Source organism: Carassius gibelio, chromosome A1, assembly GCF_023724105.1.
Source record: "Carassius gibelio isolate Cgi1373 ecotype wild population from Czech Republic chromosome A1, carGib1.2-hapl.c, whole genome shotgun sequence".
Classification (NCBI taxonomy): Eukaryota; Metazoa; Chordata; class Actinopteri; order Cypriniformes; family Cyprinidae; genus Carassius; species Carassius gibelio.
In genome coordinates this window covers 8029440-8046972 of record NC_068371.1, presented here as the reverse complement: position 1 = coordinate 8046972, position 17533 = coordinate 8029440, and the positions used below count along the sequence as shown (strand labels likewise).

The 17533-nt window shown below is 37.0% G+C and overlaps 1 protein-coding gene across 1 annotated transcript; it reads right to left on the bottom strand.

Moving 5' to 3' along the window:
- Positions 1–11820: 11820 nt before the first annotated feature.
- On the bottom strand, positions 11821–17509 carry LOC127977755 (BRCA1-associated ATM activator 1). Its single transcript, XM_052582909.1, has 5 exons — positions 17368–17509; positions 15299–15372; positions 15096–15183; positions 14471–14569; positions 11821–14353 (listed from the first exon to the last, which is right to left on the bottom strand). The coding sequence occupies exons 1-5, from the start codon at positions 17408–17410 to the stop codon at positions 14109–14111; spliced, it is 549 nt and encodes a 182-aa protein (XP_052438869.1). The 5' UTR covers positions 17411–17509; the 3' UTR covers positions 11821–14108.
- Between the last annotated feature and the right edge of the window lie 24 nt (positions 17510–17533).

Below are 17533 nucleotides of genomic sequence, written 5' to 3'. Positions count from 1 at the left end.
CTTTTCCTAGGCGAGCCTGATGACTCTTTTATTATTTCTTTTCTTTTATTTACTGAGCACTTTCACACAACCGACCACTGAACAAATTAATGTACTATTTATGTAAACACATAATAAAACAGTCTCAAACATAAAATGCAACACTAAAACCACAAATAAAATGACAGTTAAATAAGCGCCACAATTTTAATATACAGAGAAATGTCTGTCTATACCCCATTAATTGCTAAGTGTTCCTTAAGCTTGTGTTTAAAAATCCTTAGTGTAAGGGCTGATATGATAGAAAATGGTAGTAAAAAACTAGTTTGGAAGCTATCACTACAAAAGCTTGATCTCCACTTTGCCATCTAATTCTTGGAATTATCAAAGCCAGCTGGTCAGCTGACCTTAGAGACCATTTGGGCTCATATTTCTTGGTCAGCTCCACCAGTGCTGCGTGCACAAATTTGATAAAGTGTCAAAGTAACAAAGAAATGTTGTATTACCTGTTCTACTTGCAGTGTGGTCTAAAATGTCCCTGTCAAAAGATTTATATTGGAAAATCATCGCGTCAATTGTAATTACAAGACATAGACATTTTTTTGTGGTAATTTATGCTGGTGTTTTGTTTGTTATATTGTAGTAATATGTGACTCTTTAGAATTTATATTAAAATTATAGGGTTAAATCATGTTTAATATAGGTTCATTATATATGCTCTTTAAGTCCTTATTTTTCCGGAATAAATCCTCTTTGCCACTCTGATTCCCTCTTTCATCTAGTGTGTGTATTTAGTGTATTTACGAAAATGTCCAGCAATTTTTTTCCAACTGATTGCAGAAATATAATTAAAGACAGGACAAATTAACAAAAATACAAAAACAACTGCAGAGCATGGCACGGAGGCAGCCATCCTTTTTGGCGCCAGCAATGTATAATGTCCAGAGCTCAGACACATTCACTCTATTTAAATCTAGATTAAAGACAGCCAAGCATTCACATAATGAATCTCACCCTTAATCCCGATTTGATCAGATAAAATAATTTTTCATTGAAATGTTATGAACAACAGCTATGCTAATTCTTTTCCATTTGCCTTTCTGTTAGTACCCTAGATGCCCTTCTCGAGGTAACTAGAGATTACATCAGCTCTAGCGTGGATCCAGCTTCATAGAAAGACTTCAGGAACTGAACAGAGGGGTCCTTAGAGGTGCAGTTGTTGGTGTACAGGGAGAAGAGCAGTGGGGAAAGAACACATCCCTGGGGGGCACCAGTGCTAATGTTGCGGTGCTGGATGAGCTTTTTATTTTTGCCTTACTAGCTGCTGCCTGTCTGTCGGGAAGCTTGTGATCCACTGACAGACGGAGGTGAGCACAGAGAGCTGAGTTAATTTGGACAGGAGGACTGTTTGAATGATAGCATTGAAGGCCAAGCTGAAGTTCACAAACAGGATCCTCACGTAAGGTGTGTACAGGTGTTATAGGATATAATGCAGTCCCATGTTGAGTGCAAAAGCCACAGGTCTTTAATCATTTAGTCTTGTAATTTTGTGTTTCTTTGGGATGGGGATGATGGTGGAGGGTTTGAAGCAGAAGGGACTTCACACAGTGAGCTGTGTGAAGATGGGGGACAGCTGGTACGCACAGGTTTTTAGACAGGGTGGTGTAACACCCTCTGGGTCTAGTGGTTTCTTTCTCTTCTGTTTCTGGAAGACCTAACACACATCTTTTTCACAAACCTGAAGTGCAGGACGGGGGAGAGGGGAGGGTTGCTGGAGATGTTAATAGATCCACAGAAAGAAGTTCAGCATGGGTGTGAAATGGGTGATTGGCAGAAAACTGGTTTCACAGCTTTTTGAAGTATTTCATCTTAGCCACGCTGAACTCCATTGTCAGTGTGTTTTTGATGCTAAACACATTCACTTGTTTGTTCTGCTATGTGCCTGTAATCATTTATGATTTATCATATTAATCAAACTACAGTATGCATTGTTTTGACACTGTTGCAATTAGGGATGTCAACGATTAATCGATGATCGATTAATTGTCGATAAGAGATGCAATCGATTAAGGCTATCGATGGTCGGTTAACCGATTCAATGTTGGGCTGCGTGCGGCTCATGCGCACTCAACACGTGCGAGCGGCTGTGAGTGACGGTGATGATATATAAAAGCATCATCATTCATTCACAATGTACAAATTAAGCTTTTAATGTGATTTAAACTTTAAAGTACATTAAAATAGAAACAACATAAAAGTTCTTCAACATTAAATGCAATAGAAATGTAGTTACTAATCATTTCATCAGATAACTGTTTTATATCGTGCGCTTTGCAGTTCTGCGGGACACAGTGACAGGACAGGTAGTCTATTCATTCCTACGAATTATTAATGTGGCAATTGTCCATGTTTCATTAATTGTGTTCCCTAAATAACCCATGATTTAAGTGAAATAAGGGAACAAATTAATAAATCGAACGAATTCTTAATTCATGAAATCTTTAATTTCCCTTCCCATGTTTACCACAGTAAGAGATGCGAAAACAGTTATTAAAAGCGAAAGATAATAAAATAAACCTGGGAAATTAGAGGGTTAAACTATGAAGATTTAGGAAAAGAAACGATGCCTAAATATACTGAATTTGTGGAAATTCGTGACCAACCGGCAAACCAGAACAAAGCCGCGTAAATGAAGACTATGGGGTCCAAAAGCATGGTCGCGATCTAACATTTTCCAGTTAACCTATTATTCCTCTAATAAACAAAGCTTTTATACCACACTTGTCATAATCAGATCTTATCATTTCTAAATAAATAATTGCTGGATTCAAAACAGCGATTAATAGGCGCTGTGACCACATTCCTGGAGCATTCACTGCTGTCACTAAACGGTGACGCCGAGCATCGTTCACAAGTTTCTGCATGGACCTGACTAGGGCACAGGTTCTAAGCCCTGGGACAAAATGGGATGCTTTAAGGAAAATGTATAGCCTACTAAGTAATAGGCCCAACATAAAAATAACAATTTGTTTTCATGTTTTTTTTTTTTTTAAATAGGCTATGCGAAATATATCCGACTTAAATAGGCTAATTAAGATTAACGGATTTAAAACAGAAGTGTGGGCGCTCCATAAGTTCACAAAAAAAAAAAAGGATGACAACGCATTCTGTTTGTTTGCTTTATTTTACAAGAGCACAAATCTTCTGTTTTTATTGTGAGTGTGCACAAATGAAAGTAAACACTTTTGCGGAAAATATATATATATTTTTTTAATGTCTCAGCTGTTTCGATCGTGCCGGAGCCTGCTGCACACGTATATTCTAGCGATTCAAACTTACATCGCAGTCTGTTCATTATCAAAATAAAATGTCAACTAAACATTAAAAGGTTACACTGGTCAGTTTAAATAGACCGTAGTATACCGGTCCACTCTGCTGTTATGCCAAGGACGTTTTTGCTCATATGAAGAGGATCATCTTTTCCGTCTATATGCGAATGCGTGTTAAGTACAAGCCTAATTTACATTATAAATAATAGTTTAACATTCAAATACATTGCGAATATGGAAACATTTCGATTTGTGCCGAATGAGACATGAGCAATAACCTCCAAATAAATCTAGCCAAAGCCGCGCTCGCTCATCCTCGTGTGCACGCATGCACTGTCACGATCTAATGCGCTGTATGCCGGATTTTTAAAAATCTGACATTTTCTAGGACAGAATCCAGCAGGATCAAATTAATGTGAGCAACTGTGTTTTGGTGCAGCAGCGCCGATGTAGTTCACTTAATGTGCAGCGCAGTCACACGCGCTCCACATTTCGGATAATTTTATACAGTAATGTCAGTTGAAAACATTGCAATTGTGCTTTAAAATACAACAACGAGCACCAAAAAACCATTTAAAGAGGCGCGTTCAGCGTTCTCCGTGCGGGATTGGAAACTGTCAACAAAGTAAAATGACCTCAAAAGTATGGCGCGCTCTCTTCATTTTATCAAATGATCATAATGGCATCTATTCATTTTATAATCCTGCTACTAGCATTTTATTCAGACTAAAACCTCTTTAATTCAAGTGAGAAAGCGTTTTGTGTGTGTGTGTGGCTTTTGCACATCCTGTCATACCGCTGACTGCGTGCCTGCAATAGACGCATTTTGCAGTATTATGGTTAACGATTAATCGATTAATTGATCGTTAATTTAAACGACGATCGATCATGAAAATAATCGAAATTTGACATCCCTAGTTGCAATTAATGCTTAAGATTGAAACTTTCTTACATTATCGAAATAATCCATTAAACAAGTTGCAATTTAAGGAGCGTGTACTAATTTTTTCAGTTCCTTTTCTTAGCATGTTGTCTCAAGGACATGCCCACAATGTGAATTTCCGCTCCCTGCTCATGTGGGTGTTCACTCCCCCCGCTCCACAGTCGCACCAGACCGCTCCGCTCAATTCCACTCCCCACTCACCTACAATTTCATCCCGCTTCAGTGAAATCGCTCCACACTCACTCAAATTCAAAATTCCTCTGCATGCCAAACACCTGTCATTTTCAACCGAAGTACATAGACGTGGAGGGGGTTTGTTGCGTGACTGCTGCTGAAAAAAATCAGCTTTATTTCTATTCTGCCGCGGGGCCGCGGTTGCGGTGTGGTTGGACCTGATAGGCGTGTATTCCTCAGGCAGTGTGTCTGTTAACATAGGCGCAAAAAGGAATATCAACACACAGCAAACCCGATCCGCAACGCAGCCTATATCCTCTAAAGAACTCATAGCAACAGCAAAATAGAACATATACTGTATTTATTTCAAACAAACACAACAGCGAACATTCAAGTTTTGAATACAAATTAAAAGTTGGAGTGATGGCAGTCTGAGGCTTCAAACAAACTAAAAAGATAAACATCCATGTGTTGAACATAAATTACCGATGTAACCTCATATTAGCCAACCATAGACCTTGGGAATATGAGTGGATTTGTGCATGCCCTAGACTCGTGGTGTGAGCGGTATCGGAGCCAAACTGGAGCAAGACATAGCAATCATAGACACATTTTTTTATCTAACATGTATTCCCTGGTAATCGAACCCACAACCTTGTGATGCTAACGCAATGCTCTACCACTTGAGCCACAGGAACGCTCTTGAGCTCTGACGATATTTCACTCACATGCTTTGTGTGGGAACTAATGAATATTCATGTAACTCCAGCCGCTGGAATGGTTTTTCACAGGAACAGCCTCGCTGAATGGATGCACTGTTTTCGTTCAAATCATGTAAAATGTAAGTACACGCAGAAAACGTATCCTTGAGTCACGGCTGATACAGAATAGCGTACGCATTTTGCATTCAGCGGATATTCCCTTAAACGGTGATACGGTGATGCACAGAGAAACAGAGGAGACAAATTGTTGAATAAAGTTGTTATTTTTGTTTTCTTCACGTACAAAAAGTATTCTTGTAGCTTCATAACATTACAGTTGGACCACTGATGGCAGATGGACTATTCTGACAATGTATTTTTCTGGACCTTGACAACAGTTAGTGACTCAGATTTATAGACTTCAGACTTGACTTCAGACTTGAGGAAAAGTACTCGAGTCTTAATCCATATATATATCTAATATAAAAAATGCGGACCATATCTGCACTCCGCCATTCATCCAGTCCATGAGACGCAATAGCAGCACCATTTTAAGTGTCAAAACAGCACAGCAAATCACATAACAAGTGCTCAAGGTCACTTATGGCAAATATCTTTCAGTGCTATAGGTTACTGTAGTATTTTTATATAAAGCCAAATGCACTTTATTCAAGCCCTTGAAGCTTTGTGTGCTTTCTCTCTAACTCTGGACACACACTTGCGTGGATGAAGCAGCAATTTTAACAACAACAGGAACACGAAGAGAAGCAAAATTATAGATTACTTTCATTAAAACACAGCAGAAAAAAACAATGCTGCTAATATAGTTCTTTTTACTATCTATCAATAACCTGCAGATGTAGAAAGACATTTCTGATCTACATTTAGCATAATTAATCGGTAGGCTAAGAACATTTCAGAAGAATCACGTAATTATAATTGGGTACTTGTTAGATGACTAGGGTTGAAGTTAAACTTTGAAACTGCTGGTTAGCTTTCTTTTCTGCTCAAGATGAGAATGTTTTGATTATTGTACACATTTTTTGTAGAAAATGCATTTATGTAAAATATTAAAATAGTTTAGATTTCGGGAGGAAAAGCCTGAACAGAAACAGTATTTTTTTGTCACATGGCCTTGCATGTATATAAAAGTAAAAAATAAAATATGTAAAAAAAAAAAAAGAAAATATAGAGGCCACACCTCTTGGAATTTTAATTGAATACCCCTGACTTATATCACAAAAAATACTTTAATTGCAATTGTAATTTATAGTTTTGTAATATCTGTGTCACATATTCCATATGTGTCATGGTAGATAGGACTAGATAGCGTAGAATTTGATTACAGAAAAAAAATTTTTAACAGGGTACTGGTTTAAAACATATAAGTAACACGTTTTATGTTGTGCTGGATGTATATTCAATCTAAACAGGTCTTTAAAAAAAACAGATAATATATTTTGTCTATAACCTATTAAAAAAGCTTAATCTTCCTGTAAATCGGAAGATTTCAATACATGAGAACATTTTCAAGACTTTTTTAGCAAGCCATTTAATGACTTGAGACTCGACTTGGATGACTAAAGACTCGGGACTTCACAGGGACCAGCAACTAAGACTTCAGACTTGCATCAGACTCCAAGTTAAAGACTTGTGAACACCTCTGCTTGATCGTGTAATTTACTTGGCAGTCAATGTGACAGTCACAACCCAGTTTCTGCCCAGATCGGGCCCACATCTGTCCCGCATGGATCTCACGCTGGCCACATGTGGGTCGGATCTGGGCCAACACTGTTGCTGTCTGGGAAGCCTCCCGGATTTCATCCAAAATATCTTAAATTGGGTTCCAAAGATGAACGAAGCTTTTACAGTTTTGGAACTATATGGGGGTAAGTGATTAATGACAAAAAAAAGAACTTAAGCACAAATGTAAACAGAATCAGGTTTTCTGCATATACACACTGGCCCTGATTATCATAACGTTTAATTACCGTTTGCTCCATTCATGCAAATCAGTTTTTATGAATGAGTTAATGACTTGCACTACCGTTTTTTTTTTTTTTTTTTTTTGGTCTTCATGAACAGGCTCGTGCACTACCTTCTGCTGAGTGACTGACAGCAGCTGGAGATCATGCATCAGTACTCTACTGCTATTCCTGCAGCTCTCGGATGTGCAATGTCAAATTTTCCTTCTGGCAAATTTGAACCATTGAATTTGTGGAAGCGAATTTGTAAAGTGAAATAAAATAGAACGAAACCTGCCTGTTGAATATTACACATAGTATTTTCAAACTGACTGAATATTTTGGAAGTGAACTCTAGAAGGTGAATATGAATTATTGAATTTGTAATCATGAAAGTGTGTGTGAAATGTTTTGAATTGAAATATTCAGTTTAAATATACATATATTACATTTCAGACCCTTAAAATGCAAGCCCTGAAAATACAAAGCATTACAATGTTAATGCAATACATTCTTTTTTCAATAAGTGTAATTCAATGTGCTTATTTTGTTTCAAAGACATTATTATTTTACTTCCATACAATAAATATCTCACTTAATTTTGCATTGCTTCATTCCACATGCAAACTTTCACACAACTTTCCTTGTATTTTCTATTTGAGTTATATTCATAAATCAATTACTTCTGTAATCTGTCTTCTGTACTTCTGTCATAGTAACATTTAATGAATGTAACTAATATTTATGTGATCTACAATATAATTTTTTTTAGTGTAATTTTAAACAGTAAAAATAAAACACTTACTAAAAGTCTTATTGTTATTTGTTAACCTGCATGCCATTTGACTATTAACCCACGTAAGAGAAATGTGAAATGATTTAAATATTAACTTGAATTAATCTCAGAAGATATTAATCTTGGTAGGAGACCGAAGAACAGTTTGGCTGAAAAAAAAACATTTGGATTTCATTATATGTAATAGTTGTAAAATGTGACAAACCATTTTCCGTAAGAGGTTCTAATGTTAAGCATTATTTATTAAATTTGGATGTTTTCACACACCGTTCTTAAACATATGACATGATGAGGTTGTTTTTCTAAGAACAGACACAATGTATGCTACATATATTTATTATTACAGTATTATTTTTAGTAGTTCTTTCTCAGACTCTCTAAACTGTTAAGCCCTGTGTTTGACTTGTAACTAAATACAATAAAGACAAATGTAATATGATATGCTAATATGACATACTTTGTAAGTCCATTTTAAAGATACAATTTGTTTAAATATAAATATTAACTCACTGTCATGTTGTTTCAATGTTGTATGACTCCTTCTGTAGAAGATACTTAAAAAAAAATGTTTTTAACAACATCCACTGTATTGGCCAACTGGTGAGTAGTTGAGTGAATCGTAAGTATTAGTTGAAGTGATGTGAAATGCTAGCACATATTTGCTTAAGTAACATCTATTATTATGGTCACATATGGACCCTTTTCACAGCTCTGTGAGTTTGGACTGTGGAAGTAAACAACAGCAGGGTAGCCCATAGCAAATATTATTTTTGGTTCCTATCCAATGCAACAGATTGTATTTGATCTGTGATAAGTACAGACCCACCCCACGGTTCAACCATCATCGTACAGTTCAACCACTATAGAGTGTGATGAGAGTGTTTTTAGGTCTTGCCAATTTCAATATGTATGTGAATTTAAACCACTCAAACACAGGCAGGTGCTAAAGAGAACTTAAAGTGACAGCAGCTTAATAAAGCTGCCTTTTTCTGTCTTTAATGTTAATCAAACAACAAAGGATAAAGAGAAGAAGACTCATTGCATTTAAAAAAAAAATTCTATATTTCATTTATACAGTGACTTACTGCATACAGACCTGAAAAACCTAAAGCACTGTTTACTTTATTTAAATATTTTCTCTCTGTTGTATTTATCTATGCTTTTTTAATGAGATAGATGAATAAATAATAGAGTTCTTTAAGTTAAATTCTGCTGTGGGTGGATCTTTTTTAACGCATCTTGTTCCCTTTCAGTCAGTCACTCGAAGGTCACCTCAGCATGCACGATGCCCAGACACGTGAGGCAGCGATCATGACTGTCACCCGTTGCCAGGAAATGACCGCACCCAGAAATCCAGCATCCTTATAAGGATTCTGTTTCACCCGTGCATTTCTGGGTGCGGTCGTTACCTGGCAACGGGTGTGAAAGGAATTAAATTATTTCCTTACGAAATTAACTCCCCAAGCCAAAACTCAGGAGCACACAGAAAAAAGATACCATTCTGCCATGCACCGATACCATTCTGCCATGCAATAAAACAATAAAACTGATCTGGAAAAGAGATCTTTAAGGAGTGCAAACAACACCTATTTACGACCTCCTTCCTCCCTCTCATCTCCCCTCCTTGCCTCTGACTCTCACTCTTCTCCTCCAAAAGCAAGAATATCCATATGCCATGTTATATCTTGTGAAAATGTTGTTTTTTCCACTTCATGTTTAGTATCATTGTAAAGGTCTCTGTGCGATTGGTAAAATGGTCTCAATTTCATAATAGTCATTTATATTATGAGAAAATCAAGAACTTTTGTAGAACTGTGTTCTGCTGAGAAGGAGGTGTGTCCCCCTTTAGGGGTCTTTGAGAATGTTTAACTACAACCAGATTTGACCCTTATGTGACCGCGGGAACCTATTGAACTAAAATGACCGTTATGTTTTTACAACTGATTTGAAGATTCCTTTGTTGTCTGGTCTGAGTATTTAAGGGGAGCGACAAAACATTACGGGGTGTGGAGAAGCAACAAAAATGTACAGTATGTGGAAAATAATGTTTTTTGTTTGTTGCTGTTTTACGTTAAACCATGTACACACGAGTTTCAAATTTCAATATTTTATTCAGAATACAGCATAGATGACATATCAAATGTTTAAACTGAGAAAATATATATATATATAAATATAATTGTAAGGGAAAAATACGTTGATTTTCAATTTCATGGCATCAACACATCTCAAAAAAGTTGGGACAAGGCCATGTTTACCACTGTGTGGCATCCCCTCTTCTTTTTATAACAGTCTGCAAATGTAGGGACTGAGGAAACAAGTTGCTCAAGTTGCTCAAGTTTAGGAATAGCATGTTGTCCCATTATTGTCTAATACAGGCTTCTAGTTGCTGAACTGTCTTTGTCTTCGTCTTCCTCTTTATGATGTGGCAAATGTTTTCTATGGGTGAAAGTTCTGGACTGCAGGCTGGCTATTTCAGTACCTGGTCCTGGATCCTTCTTCTAAGCGGCCATGATGTTGTAATTGATGCAGTATGTGGTCTGGCATTGTCATGTTGGAAAATGCAAGTTCTTCCCTGAAAGAGACAACGTCTGGATTGGAGCCTATGTTGTTCTAAAACTTGGATATACCTTTCAGCATTGATGGTGCCTTTCCAGATGTATAAGCTGCCCATGCCACACACACTCATGCAACCCCATACCATCAGAGATGCAGGCTTCTGAACTGAGCTCTGATCACCATTTGGGTTGTCCTTGTCCTCTTTAGTCCGGATGACATGGCGTCCCAGTTTTCCAAAAATAACTTAACATTTTTATTCATCTGACCACAAAACAGTTTTCCACTTTGCCATAGTCCATTTTAAATTAGCCTTGGCCCAGAGAAAACACCTGCGCTTCTGGATCATGTTTTGATATGGATTATTTTTTACCTATAGACGACGGCGAATGGCACAGTGGATTGCGTTCACGGACAATGTTTTCTGGAAGTATTCCTTAGCCCAAGTTGTGTTTTCCATTACAGTAGCATTGCTGTATGTGATGCAGTGCCCGAAGATCACGGGCATCCAGTATGGTTTTCCGGCCCGGACCCTTACGCACAGAGATTGTTCCAGATCCTCTGAATCTTTGGATGAATTTTAAACTCTTTGCATTTTTTCTCTGAGAAACTCCTTTTTGATATTGCTCCACTATTTTTAATTGGTGATCCTCTGACCATCTTGACTTCTGAGAGACACTGACACTCTGAGAGGCTCTTTTTATACCCAATAATGTTGCCAATTGACCTGATAAGTTGCAAATTGGTCCTCCAGCTGTTCCTTATATGGACATTTAACTTTTCCGGCCTCTTATTGCTTCCTGTCCCAACTTTTTTGGAATGTGTAGCTCTCATGAAATCCAAAATGAGCCAATATTTGGCATGACATTACAAAATGTCTCACTTTCAACATTTGATGTGTCATCTATATTCTATTGTGAATAAAATATAAGTTTATGAGATTTGTAAATTATTCCATTCCTTTTTTACTCACAATTTGTACAATGTCCCAACTTTTTTGAAATTCGGTTTGTAGGTCAGTTTTATTAATACGTTTGATTATTATGTTATTTTATATTAACATCTGCTTACATATGCTGTCTTTTTTTTCTGATTCTTCTTTGCCTTTGTTTTGATCCGGAGATTCAACACTTTCAGAAGATGTGTAAAAGCACCCCTTATGTATAACAGTGGAAACAGAAAGCCAGAAAATTCTATCTATAGTGGGGAAAGAATTAAAATATCTAAGGCATTATAAGGGGTTCGGCTGACAAAAAAAGCTTGGGAAAAAATTTTTTATAGAAAAATTTCAAGCAGGTTGGAATAATGAAATGGGACTTCAAACTGTACATCTTCCTTTATTAAATTTCCATTAAAAAATGTTACACAGTATATTCTCAATAGCAATCCACTATATTCTCCTCACTTTGCTGGGCTGATGAAAGAATGTCCTGCATTAGCGATTGGGGCGAATTCACAACATGATCACTACTCAACATCAATGTCCTCTGCATGTCATTTAGATCAATCAATCAATCAATCACCTTTATTTATATAGTGCTTTAAACAAAATACATTGCGCCAAAGCACTGAACAACATTCATTTGGAAAATAGTGTCTCAATAATGCAAAATGATAGTTAAAGGCAGTTCATCATTGAATTCATTGATGTCATCTCTGTTCAGTTGAAATAGTGTCTGTTTTAATTTGCAATCAAGTCAACGATATCGCTGTAGATGAAGTGACCCCAACTAAGCAAGCCAGAGGCGACAGCGGCAAGGAACCGAAACTCCATCGGTGACAGAATGGAGAAAAAAACCTTGGGAGAAACCAGGCTCAGTTGGGGGGCCAGTTCTCCTCTGACCAGACGAAACCAGTAGTTCAATTCCAGGCTGCAGCAAAGTCAGATTGTGCAGAAGAATCATCTGTTTCCTGTGGTCTTGTCCTGGTGCTCCTCTGAGACAAGGTCTTTACAGGGGATCTGTATCTGGGGCTCTAGTTGTCCTGGTCTCCGCTGTCTTTCAGGGCAGTAGAGGTCCTTTCTAGGTGCTGATCCACCATCTGGTCTGGATACGTACTGGATCCGGGTGACTGCAGTGACCCTCTGATCTGGACACAGACTGGATCTGGTGGCCACGGTGACCTCGGAACAAGAGAGAAACAGACAAATATTAGCGTAGATGCCATTCTTCTAATGATGTAGAAAGTACGGTGTTATGTGAAGTGTTCCGGTTCCAGTTTACCTAATTAATGCAGCCTAAAAATCCTTTAACGGATTTGGATATTAAAAGCATATTAGTATGTTATGTGTATGCCAGGTTAAAGAGATGGGTCTTTAATCTAGATTTAAACTGCAAGAGTGTGTCTGCCTCCCGAACAATGTTAGGTAGGTTATTCCAGAGTTTAGGCGCCAAATAGGAAAAGGATCTGCCGCCCGCAGTTGATTTTGATATTCTAGGTATTATCAAATTGCCTGAGTTTTGAGAACGTAGCGGACGTAGAGGAGTATAATGTAAAAGGAGCTCATTCAAATACTGAGGTGCTAAACCATTCAGGGCTTTATAAGTAATAAGCAATATTTTAAAATCTATACGATGTTTGATAGGGAGCCAGTGCAGTGTGGACAGGACCGGGCTAATATGGTCATACTTCCTGGTTCTAGTAAGAACTCTTGCTGCTGCATTTTGGACTAGCTGTAGTTTGTTTACCAAGCGTGCAGAACAACCACCCAATAAAGCATTACAGTAGTCTAACCTTGAAGTCATAAATGCATGGATTAACATTTCTGCATTTGACATTGAGAGCATAGGCCGTAATTTAGATATATTTTTGAGATGGAAAAATGCAGTTTTACAAATGCTAGAAACGTGGCTTTCTAAGGAAAGACTGCGATCAAGTAGCACACCTAGGTTCCTAACTGATGACGAAGAATTGACAGAGCAACCATCAAGTCTTAGACAGTGTTCTAGGTTATTACAAGTAGAGTTTTTAGGCCCTATGATTAACACCTCTGTTTTTTCTGAATTTAGCAGTAAGAAATTACTCGTCATCCAATTTTTTATATCGACTATGCATTCCATTAGTTTTTCAAATTGGTGTGTTTCACCGGGCTGCGAGGAAATATAGAGCTGCGTATCATCAGCATAACAGTGAAAGCTAACACCATGTTTCCTGATGATATCTCCCAAGGGTAACATATAAAGCGTGAAGAGTAGCGGCCCTAGAACTGAGCCTTGAGGTACTCCATACTGCACTAGAATGCAGTATGGAGTTTCATGGGCAGGCTAATTTCTTTGATACACTGCAGCTCACTGTCCGTTCTCTCATACAATCCTGTAAGCCCATTCGTTTCACACACAGATGTTGTTTGTTGAGTTATCTACTCTGCACCTCATCCCCCCATCTGTTCTCACATACATTCAAGACAAGAGAGCTATGATCCAAATCTGCAGTTTCAGCTGTAAGTGTTCGGAGCCTTACTAAGAGTGCACAGGCTTTTTCACACACTGGTCTGTCACAGTCAAACAAGCTGTTAAACAGTAAGTCAAACAGCCCAAATTCTTTCAGTCTGCTTAAGGCTTGCGTCAAACGTGTCTTTTCGGCTCTTTTATGACATTACTGAATCTAACAGATTGCTTTAAAAATCTGGGATTGAGGTGTCTACATTGGGCAGAAATGGGTAATCACTTAAGAAAACTGCAGGACCATTCTGAAGATCATATTTGGAAAGCTGGAATTGTGTGCAATGAGTAACTGTCTCACCAAAAGGCTGCTGTTTCTCTCAAGTGCCGCCTGATGGAAATAAGCAGTAACTGCCTCCCCAACTGCAGCCACAGTACTAGCTCTGACATAGCCTTCTGTGTCTGCCAATGAAGACAGGAGAACAGGGACCATACCACTGGTGTGGAGAGCTTCAGTGAAACCACTGTTAACTTGGAGAAAGAGACAAGAAGTACAATTATAGTGATGAAAATGATCACTAAAATATTCTGCAAAGAAATAAATGAAATGATACAAGTGTAGAGATAAATACTGTATGCTTGTGGTACCGTTGAGAGCAGTGGTCAGCTGGGCGATGAACTCTAGTGTGGAGTCTCTCACTTCCCATCGCAAATCACACATACGTTTCTCCAACACAGGAAAAAGGTCTGCAGAACACAAATGTTAGCTTCATGACCATCTACTGGCAAAATTTAAGTTTTGACATAAATCTATTTCATTTCAAAACAATAGCATCATTTTTTAACCTTTAAAGGGATTGTGCATCTAAAAATGAAAATTCTGTCATCATTTATTCACACATCTTACATAGACTTGATCTGTGCATCTCTTATAACTTACAATGTACGGTTATAAAAAAAAAAAATAATGGAAGTCAATGGGAACTGAAACTGTTCAACATATAGCATTTAGAACACAAAACCCAGTATTTTGAAGAATGTTGGGAAACAAACAGTTTTGATCCAATTGGCTTATTTTGTGTTTTGCAGAAGAAAAGCCAAACAGGTATGAAATGACATGAAACACATGAGTGTACATTTTTCATTTTGGGTGAACTATAACTTTAAATGATAAAGGATCTTGCATAGAAATCAATATGATTGTACTTCAATTCTTTTTTGGGGGGGGGGGGGGGTCATTTTGTTCTCAAAACGTGGTTAAAGAGCTCATCACCATGGCTGATAATAAACTGCAGCAGATCAGGGAAAGGCGAACAAACAGCAATCCACCTCACAGTAGCCTGAAATGTTTTCTTCAAGACCTTGGAAATCACAGAAATCAAGTAAATGAGTGGTTTCAGGAACTGATCCACTTTTTTAAGGCAAAAAACTGAAGCAACTCATTTTAGTAACATATAAGGATTAATGTAAACTTACTGTGGCATGGGAATCTAGACTCTGTAAATAGTCCAAGAGGACATCAAATATGTCCTTCCTTAAATCCGCATTTTCTGTATAGAAAGATTAATAAGATTCAACACAAGAATTACTTTCAAGACCAATGAAGCCAAAAGAAGGGTTGACATTGCCCTCTAAACCCTTTTCATTTTCTTCATATAAGTAAAAACATACAGAATTTATATTTATCAATTTAAAAATAGTTTTTACATCTATAACCAAGGCCAAAGGCCAAAGCCCAGAGCACATCCTCAGAAGCAAATCTACAGAACTGGTGATCGAGTGTGGAAATGTCTTCAAAAAGGTATTTCTAACAAAGGAAAAGCACAAATTACATTGAGTAGAACACATTTTACCATATTTATATATATTTATATATTTATATATACTATGTAAATATATGTTACTAAAGTATTCTGATGAATTTTGCAATCAAAAAAAGTTGTGTGTGTCTGTGTATGTGTATATGTATATTCTGTAGTTTTCCAGAGATGTTCGATAAGCAGCAGGCGAACAGTATCTTTTTGAATCCTCAAGGTCAGTTCTTGGTACTGGCAGGATTGCGCAGGTTAGTTATATTATATTATGTTATATTATATTATATTTAAAATGCAAATACCATTTGACAGTTTGGGGTTTGTAATATTTTTTAGTTTTTTTAACAGAAGTATCTTACGCTTAACAAGGCTTTATGTATTTTACCAAAAAATACAGTAAAACAGTATTATTCTGAATTATTATAGTTTAAAATAACTATTTTCTATATTAATGTTTTAATTTTTTTCCTGTGATGGCAAAGATGAGTTCTCAGTTCTCAGTGTCACATGATCCAGAAATCATTCTAATATGCTAATTAGATGCACAAATGTTTTTTGGAAATAATTTTTTTTTTTTTTTTTTTTTTTAGGATTCCTGACTAGAATGCTTAAAATAAAGGAATTCATTTGAAATAGAAATGTCTGGTAAATGTCAGATATTTTTCTTACATCTTAATTGCTTGGCTCATACAGATATTTATCTTTTTTCTGTGCAGCATGAATGGTGCTCTTGAATTCTTGAATATTCCACAGACTTTACAGCAAAATCAGCATGGGTAATGAAACAATTTCATTCATTCATTGTAGATTGCATATGGTTTCAAGACACATTTTTTAAACTTGATCCTTTAACTTAACCCAGTGTCTTAAAAACACGGCGCACATGCAAGATGCTGAAAAACCAACAGTGCAATGGTAAAAGTCATCCATCTACAGCATTTGCATAGAAAAAAATGGAACACAAAAATGCATTCAGTGTGAACAAAAATTCTTTACTTAAGTGACATGAAGCAGAAGTCTGCTTACTGTGTGTGCCAGCTCAGCTAGGCTTGATAAACTCTGCATGAGGAGGGAAATACACAAGGCTTTCTGAGATAGCTGTTTATTTAGGACTAAATTTCTGTTTGAGGCTGTGTAGACACACACTGCAGGGGGAGCAAGATCATACCCGTAGCCTTCCTCTTTGAAACCTCAGGACTAAAGGATAAAGAGAGAGATTTTATATATATATATATATATATATATATATATATATATATATATATATATATATATATATATATATATATATATATATAATTGCATAATGAATGAATAGAAAATAGAATACAAAAACATTTTTTCAAGAATAGAATTAGAATAGTGAGTGCTAAAGTTAAAGGGTCAAATAAAGATGGAAAAGATGGGATTTTAAACCGATCCTTGAAGATGGCTAAGGACTCAGCTGCTCGGATTGAGTTGGGGAGGTCATTCCACCAGGAGGGAACATTTAATTTAAAAGTCTGTAAAAGTGACTTTGTGTTTCTTTGGGATGGCACAATCAATAGCGACGTTCACTTGAACGCAAGCTTCTAGAGGGCACATAAGTCTGAAGTAAGTAAGCAATTTAAACTATACAGTATACTGCATTATGTTACATTTACTTTAATACACTTTCTGTCCTAATTTATTTGCCTAAGTCTATTTTTACACACATATGCCTTCCAAATATCCTGTGATTACATTTCTCACCATTTCCACATATGAAATCCATGTATTTCTGGTGTTTCAGCATATTCAGCAACCCCTGCAGCCATCCACTGCGAACTGAGGCATCCTCCCAAAGATCACACACATAGCAGGCTTCCTGCTCAAACACACACACCAAAAGGCCTCCCTCCTAATCTCCATAAACACA